The sequence below is a fragment of the Eupeodes corollae genome, chromosome 3 (genome assembly GCF_945859685.1).
Source record: "Eupeodes corollae chromosome 3, idEupCoro1.1, whole genome shotgun sequence".
NCBI classification, from domain to species: Eukaryota; Metazoa; Arthropoda; class Insecta; order Diptera; family Syrphidae; genus Eupeodes; species Eupeodes corollae.
This window is the reverse complement of record NC_079149.1, coordinates 29,232,124-29,251,949: the sequence shown is the minus strand read 5'-3', so window position 1 is coordinate 29,251,949 and position 19,826 is coordinate 29,232,124. Positions and strand designations below refer to the sequence as shown.

The following is a 19,826-nucleotide window of genomic DNA, read 5'->3' as shown; positions in this document are numbered from 1 at the left end:
TGCTACGAAAGCCATACTGTCGGTCATTAAGAAGCTTCCGTTCTTCAAGATATTTCTTGAGCTGATAATTAATCAGCGTTTATTCATCCAAAAATGGGCATCATCGTTAAAGATGATTTTTCAATCGCAATTGGGATCATCTTCCAACTGCTTGAAAATCCAATTACCGAACCCAAGACGCTGGTGCATCTTCAAAGCATGACGCCAAACTTAGCCAATGTGTTGGTTTTGCGACAGGCCAAGTGTTAGTGAGCGCGCCAGAATTGACTACGCCGGATTCTGCTGCACACTTTTCTGAGCACTAACGGTGTTTTGGGCAGATCCTGCATTTCGTTGAGGTAGGGGTGTTGGCTATTTGTTTACTGAATTTTACCCAAAAGTTGAATAGTCGACTTGGAAGGACGACTACGTACCCCATGTAAATGACGCTTACCGTTGCTACTATAAAACACCCATTTTGAAAATAAAGTTTCATTATTTGCACGAGTTTTTCAACGCTGTAAACTTGCTACGTTTACTTGTCTATAACTGACTGATTAAAAGAAGATATTTTGCCAAATATTAAAAGAAGCAACACGAGCTGTCAAAATCAACCCATCCCTATTGGAAAACTACTTTTTTGAGAGCCTTTATATTCACTACTTGTAGTGCATTAAATTTTAAAAAATATAATTTTACTTTCTAAATCTATTGAGCTTCAGGAAAAAGGTATTTGGTAGCCGAATTGAAGTAAATCCTTAAATTAGTTTCAAATACAAAACTGAGCCAGGATTTACAGATAAAATGCCAAAAGTGATGCTAACAAATATTGACCTAAATACAAAACATATTTTATTACCTTTAATCCAAACAACAACCCTTTAGCTCGAAAACAATAAAATACTCAATTTATAAATATGTACCGACATTTTATGCCTAAATTATCATCATCATCAACGTTTTCATTGTTTCATCAATAAAAACACACATTTTATTTTACATATGTATAAACATAATTTATTCAAATCAAAACATGATATAGGTACCTGTGTTACAATAGCATCACGAGTCTGTAAATTGTAGGTATAGGTACGATATATACCATTATTTAGGTTCATGGTACAAATTCCAAAACCTACAAATTAGGTTGTCTTTTCACATCCGATACCTACAAATATATGTATAAAGCTACCTACCATACATAGAAAGGTATCGAAAATCCCAATCACAATCAGAGTCTTTTATTATTTATCGAAATTTTAGCATCACAAATATTTACCACACCTGATTTACCAAACAAAACACGTAAATAATTAATTTGCTTGTCTCATAAAAAACAAAATATGTGTCTGGCTCTGGATCTGGATCTGGAGTCTCTCTAAGTTGAGTTGAGTTAGACTTGCCACTTTTACTCCAGTTACAGTTCTTCCCTTCGTCGCTCGTGGCGTGTGAGGGTTGTATTTATGTCCTAGGACATATCTACACATACCCATATCTGTTTATTTACCACACAAAGTATTATTGGTAAGCCATATTGTTGTGTATTGCTGTTGGCAAAAATGCCAACACGCCTTTATTTCTAGGTAAACCCATTGTCACATGAAAAACACACAAACAATATCAAGGACTATTCCTTTTAATTTGTCGTCAGTAGATTTTCTTTTAACCGTATGTGTAGTCAAGAGTTATAGTTGTGCAGATATATATAGAGGAAAGTCGATTCCTGTCGGTCACCCTGTCTACTAAAAGCCAAAATTCTGCTCATGCGAATTTTGTATATGATGTCCTGCTGTGCCCAAGAGTATATGAGTGTTTCAAATCATTTTGGATAAACTATGAGTTTGCGGTTTTAGTTTATAGAAGGTGGTAGGTATAGGAAGGGTCTGGCTGTCCTTCTGAAATGTGAATGGAAATGGATAAAAAAGTTAAATCAGGGACGGATACAGAAGTTTTACATGACGGGAGAGTGGGGTATGTATGGAAATTTGCAGATAATTTTTTTTGAAATATGAAAGGAAAAATATGCGTTTGGATGCGACCCACACTGAAAACTTCCATTAAGTGTCATTTAAAGCTTGAAGCCAATATTTTTTTAGTAATAAAGGCTGTTGTTGTTGGAACTAGGCTCAGGCAAAAAGTCTTGAGTTTCAACAGTGTGAGCGAGCGCATCACGACAATCCGCATCAAGGCTAAATTCGCCAACATAAGCCTAATATGCGCGCATGCCCCAACAGAGGAGAAAGATGAAGACACCAAAGATATGTTCTTCGAGCTCTTGGACAAGACATATGAGCAGTGCCCTGGCTATGACATTAAAATTGTCTTAGGAGATTTTAATGCCAAGCTAGGAAGAGAAGACATCTTTGGTGGCATAATCGGGAGATACAGCCTGCACGACACCACCTCCGACACTGGATTGAGGCTGGTCAATTTCGCTGCGGGGCTAGTACGCAGTTCACACATCTTAATATCCACAAGGGGACATGGAAATCTCCAGATTGACCAAATTGCGATCGACGCACGACACTTCTCCAGTATCCAGGATATCCGAACATTCCGAGAGGCCAACATTGACTCGGACCACTACCTCGTTGAAGCCAAGGTACGGCTACGGATATCCCGATCCAAGCCAAAACAAGGAAGTATTGTGAGAAGATTCGACGTTAGACGGCTACAATCGCAAGAGACTGCCATGTCCTTATCCGATCGAGTCTCTAATAACCTCTTAAGGAATTCCATGCTGCCTGCATTAAGCATTGAAAACCAGTGGCAACATTGCCTTGCAGCCATCAGAGATGCCGCATCTGAAGTGCTATGTTCCACACGACCACCACAGCGAAACCCCTGGTTTGACGACGCATCGAAACAAGAGGCCACGAACCGAAGCCTGTAAAGAAGATCAGGGAAACATCGTAGTAGAACCGCAGTCGATGCTAAGAATATGGAAAGATCACTTCTCCAAATTAAATAACGGCGATGACGAACCGAATTCCGCTGTAAGGGAGATAGAACCACTCAACCTCGGCGACGCAGATCAACAATTCCGCCTACCCGACCTTGACGAAGTGAAGATATCTGAACTTAAGTCAAACAAAGCTGCTGGAGCTGACGGCATCACCGCCGAACTATTCAAAGCAGCAGGCGATGACTTGGTAGGGAGCATGCACCAACTCATCTACAAAATATGGTCGGAAGAAAGCATGCCCGATGAGTGGAATCTCAGCATAGTGTGCCCGATACATAAGAAAGGAGACCCTCTAAACTGCGCCAACTACAGAGGCATCAGTCTCCTTAACATTGCGAATAACATCCTCTCTGCCGTATTATGTGAACGTCTGAAGCCATTCGTCAACAACCTGATTGGTCCTTATCAGTGTGGCTTCAGACCAAGAAAATCCACTATCGACCAAATATTCGCACTACGGAAGATCTTGGAAAAAACCCAGGAGCTTCAAATCGATACCCACCATCTCTTTATCGATTTTAAAGCCGCGTATGTCAGCATCTATAGGGCAGAGCTCTACAGAGCAATGTCTAGTTTTGGCATCCCTGTCAAACTTATCCGTTTGTGAAGAATGACGATGGAGAATGCACGCTGCTCTATCAAGGTCGGAAAAGATCTTACCGATGCATTTGATGTCAAAAAAGGTTTTAGACAAGGCGATGCACTGTCATGCGACTTCTTCAACATCGTTCTGGAAAGAATTGTGCAAAACTCAACCGTCAACACCAGAGGCAAGATCTTCCAAAGCTCCATCCAATTACTCGGATACGCAGATGATATTGACATAATTGGAAGATCAAAGCGTGATGTCAGTGGAGCGTTTTTGAGCATTGCGACGGAAGCGAAGAAGATGGGTTTAGTGGCCAATGAGGGCAAGTCCAAGTATATGCTGTCATCAAAAAAGGACACTGAACAACGACGTATTGGACAAAACGTCACCATGGACAGCTATAACTTTGAGGTAGTTTAGGACTTTGTCCAACCTAGGCACCGCTATTAATGCAGACGACGACACCAGCGCTGAAATCAAACGAAGAATAACTCTGGCAAATCGCTGCTTCTTTGGACTTAGAAGGCAATTGAGAAGTAAAGTCCTCTCTCGAGCATGTAAAATCACCATCTATAAGACACTCATCATCCCGGTTCTCATTTATGGCGCTGAGGCCTGGACCCTGTCAAAGAAAGATGAGAGCGTCTTAGGATGCTTCGAGAGAAAAATTCTTCGGGTGATTTTTAGTCCCGTACGCATAGATGGAGAATGAAGGAGAAGATATAACGACGAACTGTACGGGCTGTACAGCGACACTGACCTAATTAGCAGAATTAAAGTCCAACGGCTTAGATGGCTAGGTCATGTAGAGCGGATGGACATCAACGCTCCAGCCAGCAGGTCTTCGAATCCAATCCCGAGGGACGGCGCAGTAGAGGAAGACCGCGACTCAGGTGGCGCGCCCAGGTGGGGAGAGGACCTCAACCAACTTGGCGTGCGAAACTGGAGACAGCTAGCTAGGGACCGAGCTGGCTGGAGACGCTTGTTGGTTGAGGCCCAGGTCCGCCCCGGACTGTAGCGCCACCTTAACGAACGAATAAAGGCAAAATCGACCTTTAAACAACTTCCCCCAGTTTAATACAAAATAAATAGGGTGTCAGAACAGTCCGTTGAGAACTAGGGCTTATTGACTTACAACTCTCAACCACTCCTGTTTTCGAGTACATTTGCCAGTAATGGAGTTTACTTGAGAAAGCACTTTTCATGACAATTATTACTCTTGTAGGATTTGTCAATTCCTCGCAAGTGGCAGTACCCGTGAAAAATTGTAGATGGCACAAGCAGGCATTGAAGCCAAGACCTCTGGCATGACAGTCCAACGCACGCCATCATGCCACGGGTACTACTAAGAGTAGTGTAATATTCAAACTAATTTATGTACCTACATAGATTATATTGGCGAAATAACATAATCAGAAAAAAACTTTTCAGCCTTAAAGTAGTAAATTTAGCTTATTTAGCCTTCGAGGTGAAAATGAGCTACATCAGTTAAAATGATTTTTAGAAGAAAATCCAAATCATTTTCATACATTTTAAGGGGTGCCCTGAAATAAGACCAAATTATTTTTTTTTTTGACAGGATGAAATCTTCAAAAGACACTTGGCAGTATTCGACACCAAGTAGTGCGAGACTCTTAACCACTAAAACCACCTCTTCATCAGGACCAATCTTGAAGGATCAACTTCCGATTGTTCTTTCTTAACTTTGTACAATCACTTTGGGGGAAGTTTAAACTTTTGATACTTTCCCTTGTTTTTTTTAGACCATAAGCTCATGAGGCTTGGTTCTTCTTAATCTCCGAACATGGTTTCTTATATTCAAGACGGACTCCATTTCAGAATTAGTATGACTTTGCAGTCTCTGGTTGTGCGATACAGCGTATTTTTTAACAACTTCTGTAACCATTTCTATTTGTAAGTCACGATGTAGATCGGTTTGCTTTGGAATTTTTGGATTTCGGTATTTGTTTTCTTTGAAAAGCCCCATAATTGGATTCAATAGGTTTAAACAGGCTTTAGTACTTGATTATACAGCATTATTTTGTTTTGGATTGATAAACCGGAGTTGTTACCAAGTAACCAGTGCATTTTTCTATGTTTCATGTTTAATTCTTCTCTTTTCTTTTTGAAGTGCTCTTTCCACTTTAGCTTTGAAAATAACAACTCAATGTCTCTCGAGGCTGTCCTATGATGTTAGACATAAAGCCTACTACTCTCCATTCTTAACAAATTCCCAAGTCTCAACCTATTTACATGCATAGAAAGATATCTGGAGTTTATTTTTTTGCTCAATCGTTGTCATCGTAATATCGACTTAAAGTTCCGTAGGTTTGTTCTTGGTCCATAGACATTAAGCTCTTTTGCATCCAAAGTCAATCCAAGGTATTTGGCCGTATGGCGTAAGGTACAGCTTGATTATTAATGATTATTGAAATATTGCTTATCTTTTTATTTTAAAAGTTTATATGTGAAGATAAGATTTTGTTTCATTGAGTTTGATACGCCATTTTTCGGTAAAAGCTCTCACTGTGTCGACGGCATTTTGTAGTTTTACTGCTGCCTTAGAGACACATTTGTCGGGTACCAAAATTGCGGTATCATCTGCAAAAGTAGCCATTATGGTGTGATTACCAACTGGAATATCCCTTGTGTATAGTAAATACAGGGTAGGACTTAGGACACTTCCTTGTGGTACACCGGCTTCTATTTTCTTCAATTCCGAGTATTCTTGATCGTACCTTACTCTAAACAATTAGTCTGAGATGTGCGATTTTATTATTTCAAAGTACTGCCTGGGAAGATCCCTTTGTAAATTGTACTCAAGTCCCTCAAGCCAAACCTTGTCAAAAGCTTGAGCAACATCTTAGAAAATAGCTGAACATACTTGTTTTTCCTGTAATGCTTTTTCTATTGCATCCGATATTCTATAAACTTGGTCTATCGTGCAATGTTTATTTCTAAAGCCAAAATTATGGTTTGGGATTAACCTTCTTTCTTCTATGATTTTGCTAAGTCTCTTCAGAAGCAGTTTTTCAAAAACTTTTGCCATAATTGTTATAAGCGATATTGGTCTCTAAGCCGTCACTTCTGTAGGTGGTTTACCTTGCTTTGGTATGACAATTACTTCAACAATTTAAAAATGTGAAATAAGGACTATTTTCAGCAGTTTGTTATATAGCAATTGAAATGAGGCGAAATTATCTTAAGACCAACTTATTTTCATGTTAAGGTATGTTAAGGGGTAAGTACTTTTTATATAAGTTGTAATAAAACCAATTTCCAATAGTAATTTTAATTAAACCTAAACAAAGCGAAACAAATTGCCAAATGCTAAAAAAATATACAAACAATCAAGCTCGCACCTACCAACAATTCTTATAGTATGACCAAGCTAGGGAGGGGTTGTAGGGTGACAGCATACCATCCCTTACAAACCTCAAGATAAAAATAAGTTGGTGTTATTTCTCAAAAGAATTTGGCCCTAATTTTACCTTTTCAGATTGCAATAATATCAATTGCTGAAAATTGGTCTTATTTCACTTGGACTTGTTTCACAGTACCACATTTCAAGGATCCAATTAGCGAAAATACGACTTTTTGGTACATGGTTATGAAGAGTTTTTAGGCCTTCTGTTAACTGAACTTTAAGAGTTTGTATACAAAATATGGTTTAATGTCACTTGTCATTCATTGGTATACCCTACTTAAAAATATCGACAAAATAGGGTTTTCGTCAACACTTCGGGGAACTCTAGTAATGTTATCAGTTGTTCTTAAGCAACGCACACAGTTTCGATTTTTCACTTCACCACCAATTTCACTTTATTTCCGTCCGAGAAACTGCTTCACAAGGACCCGAAAGTGGTTAAATTTTGCAAACTGTGATGGTCAAACTTTCACCATTGTTGTAGTGAATGTTAACAATTTTAATGCGTTGCTGAAGCCTATGTTGTTCTATTTTTGCAATAGCGTATTTTTAACTTGGAGGAGAAGATATAACGACGAACTGTACGGGCTGTACAGCGACACTGACCTAGTTAGCAGAATTAAAGTCCAACGGCTTAGATGGCTAGGTCATGTAGAGCGGATGGACATCAACGCTCCAGGCCGGAAGGTCTTAGAATCCAATCTCGACGGACGAGGAGGAAGACCGCGACTCAGGTGGCGCACCCAGGTGGGAGAGGACCTCAATCAACTTGGCGTGCGAAACTGGAGACAGCTAGCTAAGGACCGAGTTGGTTGAGGCCCAGGTCCGCCCCGGACTGTAGCGCCACCTTAAGTAAGTAAGTATATCTGAAATGTCACATGTCTACCATTTGACATTTCAGATATAAACAGGAAAAAATTTAATTTTTCAATATTTTAGGGAAATATTTTAAAATGTACCTCTAAACAGATCTCGAGTTGCCACATTCCATTAAGTTCCCATCTACATCTGCAGGGATAAATTTAAAAAGAAATGGTTTTACAAGACAGCAAGAAAGCAAGATTTCTTAAGGTAATTGAAGGAATTGGCTGTACTTATCATATGTAAATGCTTTTACAACCAACTAGGATCCGTGAAAAACAATACAACCTGCGGAGATAATATTTTGGTTATGGGAGATCTCACTGCTAAGATTGGCAGGAACAACGACGGGCTTTGGCATGTGATGAATCAGAATGGTGAGAGGTTCATTGACTTCTGCAACGCCAATGGCCTTTTGATTGGTGGCACAATGTTAAAGAAAAACCCTAATTATCTGGATTTCGACGACCAGGCAAGCATCTCCCAACCAAATTGACCACTTCACAGCAAGTCGACGCCTTAGAAGCAGTCTTTTGGATGTCCGAAACAGAAGAGTCGTCGACATGTGACTCGCCCAAGACCACTACTTAATGAAAGCTACCTTAATATTGCGTACAGCTACAGTTCGAAGATCCAACGGAATAATACGAGCCCCCAAATTCAACGTCGCTAGACTAAAGGATCCCGCGACCCACCAACAATTCAGGGACCACCTGCCTCATGAAGTGATAACAACCAGCAACATACATAGTACATGACGACATCAAACAGCATTGGAATGCTTTGCAAAATGTTTTCATTTCAAATGCTAACAGAATAGTCGGTAGGAAAGAAGGAGGCAACAACACCTGGCTTTCAAAAGAATGTTGGGCAAGGATCAACGTTCGAATAACTGCTGAACAAGGGGAAGAAAGAAATGAGCTGGAATCCTAGCATCGCATGAAAAAGAGAGAAGTTCACAGCCATGACAAGCGCAACTACATCAATGCAAGAAGCAGAAGATGTTGCAAACAGTGGTGACAACAGAACCGTTTACAGAATAGCCAAGGAGCTACTCGTTGCACACAGCCCAAAGTAACACCTGGTAAAAGAAGAAGACGGTACTTTGCTTAGTTCGGTGGATGAACAAGTCAGAAGGTGGAAAGTACACTTTTTCTCGGTTTTGAAGAGAGTGTTTTGCAAACATCGTGCAGCCTATGCCTTCTGAAGCGCCCGAACAAACCAATCCCTGAATCCCGCACCTTCCAGTAAAGATTAGATCGTTGCCGGAATTAAAGAACTTAAGAACCACAAATCGGTAGGACTTTATGGAATTCCCGCAGAGCTTTAACAGCCCCAATATCATCATAAACAAAGTCTGGACCAACCAAAGCTTCAACGATGCATGAGTGGAAGAAGAGAATGATCGTCAAGCTCCCAAAAAAGGAGGTCTTACAAAGTGTAAAAACTGAAAAGGGATTTGCGTTGTTCCACTTTGAGTGGTGTTCGATGCCGAACAAGCAAGATTCCGCGGTGGATCCTTCTGTATTGATCACATCAACACCCTGCGGACCGAGCACCACTACACCTGCTGTTCATCGACTTCGAGAAGACCTTTGATAGTTTTAAAGAGAGTACATCTGTTTAGCTTTGCGGAGGGGAGGCATCCCAAAAAAAACGAATTATGAAAGCAACATAATATGATTCAGAGACCTAAGTAAATATCACGTTTTGCAAGAAGATAGGTTTTCAGGTGATATAGAAGTCCGTAGCGGATTCAGGAAGGCCTGTATTCTGTCGTCAATATTGTTTTTGTGATTTTTGATAAGCGATGTACTGTGCGCAGCTTTGTTAGATAGCGGAGGGATGCAATAAACTTTGATTATCTTCGCAGCATCCTAAGAAAAATTTGCACAAACCAAATATCCAATGCGGTCCTTCATAGAAGGACAGGTCAGGAACCTACAGACTCTATTTTTAGAACGCGTATTGATTGGACATTATCTTCCAAAAGGTAAGCATTGCAGATCAAGCAATGCAGTGGAATCCGCGTTCACAAGAAGGAAGAAGAGCTGGGTGACCAAGAAGCACACAGTGCTGGAAAGTCGAGGAGGAATCAGAGTCACTTGGCAAGCTGAAACACACGATTGTACGTAGACGTTGTAGAACCTCTATGCCCTAACGTGGGGAACCGAACGGACTTAATAGGTCTGAAGACATAAGTAAGTAAAATGTGTATATTAAACTGCCGACTAAATCGTAGTGAATTTTGACTTTGATACCTTGAGAACAAAGAAATATACTGACTTAAAAGTTGTCTTACCTCATAAAAATACTGCTGCTGATATTTTCTAACACTGAAAAACAGCGTTTCTTACATACATCAAAGTCCTACCAAAAATACTATTTTGTTGATTTGTTTGAATGTTTAGCAATGGTTTTTGTAAGAAGTCAGTTTTGTATTCAAAGAAAATAAATATCATTTAGTATTCTAAAAATATTTGAGTTGAAAAAATAATTTGTATATTTCATTTATTTCTAATACGCTTTTAAAAGTGACACGCAAATATATAAGTAAATTCAATTTCAATAACTACTGACCTCATGTTCCGCCCTTTTATTTTTTAGTGAAATCTCAGTTCCGAACCTGAATTCCTGGGATTGCTTTGTTTGGCAAATGGAATGCAAAAGTTTATTATCATATTTATGGTCAACATGTTTATATACATTTATGGATGTACATATGTATGATGGTGAGCAGATTGGCTAAAATTGGAATTGTGATGTGCTCAAATACAAAGTTGCCCTTTTTTTTGCTCATTCCTTTATATACATACACATAGGAGTATATCAACGTTTGGACGGTATTCCGCACAAACCTACATAACCCCTTTTTCGACTTCACTTTGCTCTATACAAAATAGCACTGAGCGTCAGAATAAGCATCAGCACCTGCTCCCGCAATCATATTCAGTTCAACTCAAACTCCCACTTACCTCAAAACTCATACACTTACCCCATTCGCATAATACACAAAACATACCCAACTTTTTACTCGGTTTCATATTATGTTAGACTACGACCGACCAAAGCCGACGACGACGGACGCCGACGACGAGTAGTATATCCTGCTTTAGTTGGGTTTTGGGGCTTTCCGTTGATCCTGCATTGACCACAATATTCCAACCGCAATCATTATGGATTCCAATTCCAATGTCGAAAACTTGTGGACAGGATTCGGTTTGTCAAAGTGGTTGGCAATTTAATTAAGGACCTAACAAACGCACAAACGAATATCCTTATGTGTATAGCTTTGTGTATGTATATTATCAGAAAAGCATGCGGCAGCTAATGTCAATAATGGTGAGAAGTCCTGATTGGAAGCTGCTGTGTTCTCTGTTTGATGATAATAGCGATGGCATATGACGACGACTAAGGACGAACGACGGGACGGGACGACAAGGACAATGGTGTATTTCTGACACTAATGACTACAAATGTATTTTAAGGACATCATCTTTTGCTGATGTCGAGGCTTTAAGTGATTCCTGATGTGCCTACTGACTAACTTAATATTTTGTATATATGTATGTACGTGTATGGGTATTTGTAAGTATAAGTATGTATATGTATTATTTAGGATTAACCTCCTGTGGTGTTCTTTGGTGGCGACAAAATCGAGTTGGAGTGATTGATTGGTGGATTACAAGCTGATGTAATAATTTCCCACATTACCCGATGGTTTTCGATTAATATTTTGTCCTTTTGATCCTTTTGATCCTTGTGAAGCGTTGCATTGCCTTCTATATAGCTCTGTGGTTGAATAGAATATTGGTTTTGATGATGGAATATAGGCAGGTTATGGTTTATGTAGTGATGAATTGGGTTGTATACGTATCCTGATTCCTTCATCGTTGAGATGATGGCAAGGAACAAATGTTATTGGGTGTATATGTGGTCGTGGCTTTTTATTACTGTCAGTGTGATTTTCAAGTGAACTTTACCAGAGTGGATGATATGCTTTGATATATCAGACACACACACATATTCACAGAATCTCATTTCATCTTGTGATCATTTAATTTTGCTTCAATGAAGAAAATCCTTTTTATTTGACAATTATTGTAGCAACACAGCAAAAGAAGGATGTGGAGCCTCTCTGGTTCTTGGTATCACATAAAAGTACAGTAAATGGAGTAATATCAAAATCCAGGATAGGGATAGGGATTACATGGAATTGGATTGCTGTTCTTTCTTTTTCGTTGTATTTTCTGGTTAGGTTAGTACAGAGATAATAATGAATGTACTACATAATAGATAGGATTAAATAGGATCATTGTGATTGTAGACATGATTCAAAAAGGGTTTCAATAGGACCAACTTATATATAAGAATACCTCCTTCATTCAAGGCAAAACATCAAAAAATTTCTATTAATATCTTCTTATTAAAAATTATGTATGTTCGTAGCTATTTTTCAACAGAAGGCTTTAATGAATTAAATGGTTAATTTTTGTTCTTGAGGAGTATCTTCTGAATGAAAAAGAAATATTCACAATGTACCAAATTCTTCATCTTATAATGAATTTTAGATCAAGCAAAAGAAACTTTGCCTATAATTCCACTGATGTGATTGTCCCTTTTTAGAAAGCGTATAAAGTTAACGCCGGGATTATTAGCAATTTCTACATTTTCAATTAGGGCTTTTATTGAAAATCTATGTCATCCGTTGAGTTGCTGTGCGCAACCAAGGCCAATAACATTTTTTCCAAATCAACCAGAACAGCACCTGTGCATTGTTGTTTTGATTTATTCCATTGGATATCAGAAACGAGTTTAGACGCAGCATGAATTGTGTCATGACCTGCCTTGAACCCGAACTGTTTATCCGGAATTATTTTGTTGTCCGCAGCCCACTTAGTCAGAGCCCTATTAATGATCTTTTCGAAAACTTTGCTGATACTCGGAAGAAGACTTATCGACCGATGATTTGACGGGTTGGAGTTGTCCTTTCCCTTTTTCGGGAGAGGATGAACCACAGCGGTCTTCCAATGGACTGAATAATATGCATATGTTGGAGCCTGTCGAACTGTTCGACTTCTTTCGGCTTTTTGACTGGCCTGTTTTTGTTTAATTTCTTGGGCCTTAGGGCAACCCCTATAACTAGCCGGGTGCCCTTGGTTTCCACAAAGGACACTTGAGCAGGGTCAAATCCTCAACCCGCTCCTTCCCCAGCTTGCACTCTCCTTCTTTGTGGGTTTCTCCGCACCTTACGCAACGCAACTGCATATTGCAGTTGGCATTGGCATGGCCAAACCTCTGGCAGTTCGTACATTGTAGAATGTCGTCGTGTCTTTTTAATGTCTCCCAGCGTACAGCTTGATTGTCGAGAGATTCGATTCTCTTGACACTATTAAAACTGCTCTGGGGCGATAATGTTACGAGGAACATTGGCAGCCTATAACCCCCTCGTCTGGACTTCACCGTTGTAAAAGGCTTGACCCCGATAAAATCGAGATCGTCACTGGCTTTTTGGCGGAGCTCAGCTAAGAGCTCCTCCGGTTCCGTGCAGGAACTTATGCCCTTCAGAAGGACCGTCTTAAACTTTTCACATTTTGGCGTGTAGCTGAAGAACTCAGCTGTGGCCTCTTTTAACAACCCTTTTACTAAATTGTATTCGGCCAGTGAGAAACACTGGACCGAATAATTCTTTTCTTTTTCATTTAATAGTTTAATTAGAAATTTGCCCTTAGTGGACGACTTACATATCTGTTTTATGTCGTCCAGGTCAACTCTATGGGTCCATATTGGTGGTATTTTTTCTTTCTTGGCCTGTGGTTGTTGCTGGTGTTGCTGCTGCTGTTTCTGCTGCTGCTGCTGTTTCTGCTGCTGTTGCTGCTTCTGCTGCTGTTGTTGAGGTTGCTGCTGTTGATGTTGCTGCTGCTGCTTCTGCTGCAGTTGTTTGGCCTTAGCCGAAGTCGATGGGCCCTCGGACATAGGGCCTGTCACTTCAGATGTCCTCTTTTTATTTTGCTCCGCTCCTGTGTTTTTGGGAGCGGGCTTGGCTTGTGGCTGTTTTTGCTGCTGTAGTTGTTGTTGCTGTTGTTTTTGCTGCTGTTGTATTATTTGCTGCTGTTGTTTTTGGGCTGCCTCTTGCTTTCGGCGCGCCTCTTGTTTCAGCTTTAGCTGACTGAGGAGGGGCTCTATTTCCTCCTTGAGCTTATTTAGGCTTTGCTCGAACTGGCTGATGGCTGCCTGTTTGTCTTGTAGGGCCTGCACCAGTTCTCTTTCATCTTGGAGGTCCGCCGCTACCTCCAAAGCCTTGTTTGTCTGCGGGACTGGCTCTGGCTCCGATAGGATTAAATCCTTATTCGGAGACCTGAAGAGCCCCTCTCCACCTTCGGACATGTACTCTGTTTTCTCAGACTCGGCGTAGTCTGAGAACTCACTCTCGGTGGTAACTCCTCCCTTACCCCGGTCCATGTCTTTTCGCATATCCCGCCGCTTAGCGGAGTTGGCTCTCTCCACTTTATTTGGGCTATGCTTCTTTAGCCTCCTCTTTTGGTTTGTTGTTGCTACTGTCGCCTGGTCAGATGTTGTTGCTGTTGCTTGTGGTACTGTTACAGGCACCACCGTAACATCGCCTGATGTATTGGCAGAGGTATCTTTCGATACCCCCGCTTTCTTCTCCTTTACCATTTGCTTCTCTTCCCAATCGATGAAATCAACAATTTCTCGATTGTGAAAAAAGCAATAATGTTCCTCGTTGACTCTGCCTGGGACTCGAACCCACGACCCTTCGCTTTGTCTGCAGACGCCACCTCCACTGGGCTACCGATTTGTTATTTTAAACAGTGTTACACTGCTACTTATTTGTCAAACACTACAAATGCACTTTCTTTTTAAATGAAATTAAAAAATCAACTAACACTTGTATTCACTTTGAAAGTCAAAGAACTTGGCATCAAAGGTATGGCCATATAAATGGGCAAAGCTTGCATAACCTGTTTAATAAAAACTTGGTTCGAGGTGTCAGATCCCAAAAAATCAACAAAGCTGCTATAAAATATGAGGTCTGTCTGAGGCGGAAAATTTCATCTTTACCGTTTGCATTATCAGAAAATAGGAGTGAATCTGTGCTTTTAATTATCCACAGCGATATTTGTGGGCCGATGAGGAATGTATCAAATGGAGGCACAAAATACTTTCTGACTTTCATCGATGATCATTCCCGTATGATTTTTGTTTACTTTTTACGTCAGAAAAGTGAGACGCTTCAATTTTTTAAGGCGTTTAAGGTAATGGCAGAGACACAGACTGGTAATAAAATCAAAATTTTAAGAAGCGACAACGGGAGTTAATAAAGAGTTTGACAGTTTTTTAAAAGATAATGGTATAAAACATCAATTAACTTCTCCTTATACCCCACAGCAGAACGGCTGAGAGAGCAAACAGAACTCTTTTAGAGATGGCGCGTTGTATGCTGATCGCAGCTGGTATGAAGCAAAGTTTTTGGACTGAGGCGATAAACACATCTGTTTATCTCAGAAACAGATCACCAACGAAGTTATTGGAGCTTCAAACACCTTTCGAAGCTTGGTTTGTATTTAAAGCAAACGTATCTCATTTGAGGATTTTCGGATTCAAGGCATTCATGCTGAATAAAAAACCAGGTAATTCCAAATTCAGCGCAAGAGGCTTTGAATGTTTAATGGTTGGTTATTCTAAAGAGGCTAAAGCCTATAGATTATATGAACGTAAAACGGGTAAGATTCATATAAGTCGAGATGTTAAATTTATTGAGAACCCGTCTAAAATATGTCTTACAGACTCGGATTATGTTCTTATCGAGTCACCTAAAGAAGAAGAAGACGGTGAAAATAATTTCACACAAATCGATTTATTCAAAGTAGAAGGTGATGAAGCCGAATTTGAAGATGCTCTCGGACAAGAACGTGAAGACCTGTGTGAAATTGAAAAAAACCCGTTGTTTTTGATTTTCCACAAAATGCTGTTGTTGCTGGTGTCCCACAAGATGTTGTTGCTGGTCAGTTTGTCGACGAGGATGTTGCTGTTTTTGAACGTGAGCCTAATCAAGAATATGAAATTTCTGATAATGACATTCCTGTTGGAGGTGATGATGAATTCGCGGACTGTGAGAATGATGAACTGCAAATGTGTTCCAATGCCAGTACTAAAGAGGTATCTACTGAAAATGAAAACCAGGCTAGTCCTAGCATTTTAAGAAGTGGTAGAGTTAGAAAATTTGAAAATAAAACAAAGAAAAAGTTAAATTTAAGACGAAGGTCAAATTCTTTGAATTTTATGATGAATGTTGAGCAAAATTGTGAGAATGTACCAAAAACCGTACAGGAAGCCCTTTGTGGTAAAGACTCACAATTGTGGCAGAATGCTATGGATGCTGAATATAATTCATTGTTAGATAATAAAACCTGGGTTTTAGTAGATTTGAAAGCAACTCGTAGGGCCACAAAATCCAAATGGGTTTTTAATACCAAAAAGGATAAATGTGGCTAAATTGAGCGGTTCAAAACTAGACTAGTAGCTAAGGGCTGCAGTCAAAAGTATGACCAGGATTTTACTGAAACTTTCTCTCCAGTCACCAGTGAGCAAAAAATTAATGCGATTGTGACCAAGTTTCGCACTCAGTTTACTTTATTGGACATTAAACCAACCACACGAATGCGTACAGTGCGTACAGAAGAGAATATTGCGTCTGTTTCTGAGAGTGTTGCTGAAGACCGTGAAATGTCGATTCGTCGCCGTTCGCAGCAATTGGGTTTGTGTTATTCGACCACATGGAAGATTTTACGCAAAGATCTTGGTGTAAAACCGTATAAAATACAGCTCGTGCAAGAACTGAAGCCGAACGATCTGCCACAACGTCGAATTTTCAGTGAATGGGCCCTAGAAAAGTTGGCAGAAAATCCGCTTTTTTATCGACAAATTTTGTTCAGCGATGAGGCTCATTTCTGGTTGAATGGCTACGTAAATAAGCAAAATTGCCGCATTTGGAGTGAAGAGCAACCAGAAGCCGTTCGAGAACTGCCCATGCATCCCGAAAAATGCACTGTTTGGTGTGGTTTGTACGCTGGTGGAATCATTGGACCGTATTTTTTCAAAGATGCTGTTGGACGCAACGTTACGGTGAATGGCGATGTCTATCGTTCAATGCTAACAAACTTTTTGTTGCCAAAAATGAACTGAAGGCCGAAATGCTCGAAAAAGTTACCCAAAATTGGACTTTCCGAATGGACCACCTAAGACGCAGCCGCAGTCAACATTTAAATGAAATTATCTTCAAAAAGTAAAATTCATGGACCAATTTAACGTTTCAAATAAAGAATCGATGAGATTTTGCAAATTTTATGCGTTTTTTTTTTTTTTAAGTTCTCAAGCTCTTAAAAAATCACCGTTTACATCATCTGGTCAAAATGGAATTATAAACATTTTGGTCGTTTTTGTAGATGATATTATTCCCGCTTTTAAGGACAAAGAAGAGCTTAATAATGTCAAGTCAAAACTTGCTAAGGAGTTTAAACTCGAAGACAAAGGACCCATCAACTATTTTCTGGGGATGGAGTTTGAAAGAGAAGGTGATAGAGGTCCGATTAAACTGGGTCAAACAAAATTAATTGGAGAGATCTTAGCCAATTTTGGAATGCAAGATTGTAAGCCAGTTAGTACACCGTTGGATCCGGGGTCGAAACTGGAGAAATGCACAAAATGTCCAAACTGTGCAAAGGTTGATACAAAAACTTATCAATCGCTAATTGGCTCGTTAAACTTTATAAGTCTTACAACACGACCCAATAAATCACATTCTGTATCGCAGTTTAATACAAACCCTCATAAAGAGCATTTTATAGCTGCAAAGCATTTGCTCAGATATTTAAACAAAGCAATAAATTTGAAACTTATTTTCAGAAAGTCTTCTACTGAGTTGGTTGGGTACGCTGATGCTGACTGGGGTGGAGATTCGAATGATAGACGATCTTTTGCTGGGTTCGTGTTCATTCTTGCTGGGTGCGCGGTTTCATGGGAGTCAAGGAAACAGCCTACTGTGGCACGCAGCGGTTACATGGCGCTTTCTTCCGCATCTAAAGAACTTCTCTACTTGCGCAACCTTCTTGATGACATTGATTTCGGATATGTCGCTACAAGCCCCATTGTGTTGTATGGAGACAATCCAGTCCAAAATCCAGTTTACCAGACAAGAAGTAAACATATCGATATTAAAGTACATTTCGTAAGAGATATTTTCGAAAAAGGTTTAATTAATTTAAAGTATATATCAACAAATTATATGATTTCCGATATTTTAACAAAAAACTTAAGAAAAGTAAAACATTTGTATTTTGTTAACAAGCTAGGATTTTATATGCAACTTTAGTTTGAGAAGGCGTATTGAAAATCTATAAAATTGTAAATGCAAATTAAACTAATAGTAAACTATATCGCAAAATCTACTTAAATGTAAACACTCAATGGCAACACTTAAACTCTTATACTTTTTATTTTACTTTACTATGTATATATAAATACTTAACCATTCCTGAATTATACACTGAACTATAAACTCGTGTCTTTAATTTCTCTACACTTAAAAATATCCAACAGCTTTACTTAACAAACAAAAAAAGAGGCTGGAATGCGACCCACACATATAACTTCCCATCCAGTTTATATTACATAAAATGTTTTAATAAATATGCTTTAAAATCACGAAAATAAATATAAACCATCATAAAAGTGTTCATATATGCGTGTCGCCCCGATTTAATGGTTGGGCTCATCAGAAGATGACCATTACCCCTGTCTTGACGCATATTTTCCCGAATAAATCGAGGTTCCATATAATCCGAGTTACATAGAGCAACTGCGAATTATATAGTTGCTACAAGTCTGCAAAGAACATAAATCGTAGCTATTTTCATTGCCTTGTTATGAGGGCTTTTGAAGAAGAAATATTTAGGTGTTCAGGAAAAAACAATTCTACTGTTAACAATCAAATATTTTGTCCTTATATAAAATGCTCATTCGACTTAAAGCTTCATTCTTTTCATAGTTAGTTATATAAAAGTAAATATGTATAAAGTCAAAAGTACGCAGGTGATGAGTTCCGCCTTGGTTATTTAAATGTACACAAGATAGCAAATAAGGTAAATCAATTTCACCATTAATAAGTTTTTTTTGAAGAAATATGAAGTCATTATTAACACGCCTTTGATGGAGAGATCGCATTTTAAACAACAAGAGATCATAAGGATCATCCCAAGCACATAATCTGAGAGTTTTCCTTAGGGAGGAAAACTTCGACATTGGCGTTATCCAAGATAAACGGCCTTAAGGTGCGAGGCCTCCAAAACAACCAATACGACCTCTTTTATAAAACCGTAGATCAAGACCAAGGTAATCCCAGAACTTGTATTTTAGCTAAGAAACATTTAAAAGGTTTTTTATGTCCAAATTTTACCACTCCCGATCTGACAGTTGTCAGATTTGAAGATAAGAATACACAGGGTTTGCTGTTGGCCCATAATGCACCATAACCTTCGGAGGAGATGTGCAAAACCATTACCGATGCTAAAATCAAAACGGCAAACCTTCTGATCGGAGGCGACGCAAATGCTCGGCATACCCTTTGGGGAAGTTCTGAGATCAACGAACGAGGTGAGTCACTTTATGATTTTATTATTGAAAATAATATGACCATTTGTAACAAAGGCAATACTCACACTTTTGTCTTTCCGAGCTCGGAAAATTATGATGGATGGGAGGATGTGCTTGATGTAACCTTAGTAAACAACCGTAATTTATTAGTGGAGAATTGGAGAGTTTCCCCTTTGAATTCGTTTTCGGATCACAAGTGGATTCTTTTTCAAATTAATTTCGAGTCGAAAATCCCTATGTCTTATAGAAATCCCAAAAGAACTGATTGGAAGAAATTCAATCAAATTGCTCATTCTAAACTAAGCGAATCTCACTGAATCGATAGGAGACCT

At 39.3% G+C, this 19,826-nt stretch overlaps 1 protein-coding gene across 1 annotated transcript in view; it reads right to left on the bottom strand.

Moving 5' to 3' along the window:
- Positions 1–14,499, bottom strand: part of LOC129950389 (uncharacterized) — a 19,392-nt gene extending 4,893 nt beyond the window's left edge. The window contains exon 1 of the mRNA XM_056062332.1: positions 14,199–14,499. Within this exon, the coding sequence (XP_055918307.1) occupies positions 14,199–14,499 (301 nt within the window). The remainder of the gene's footprint in view (positions 1–14,198) is intronic.
- Between the last annotated feature and the right edge of the window lie 5,327 nt (positions 14,500–19,826).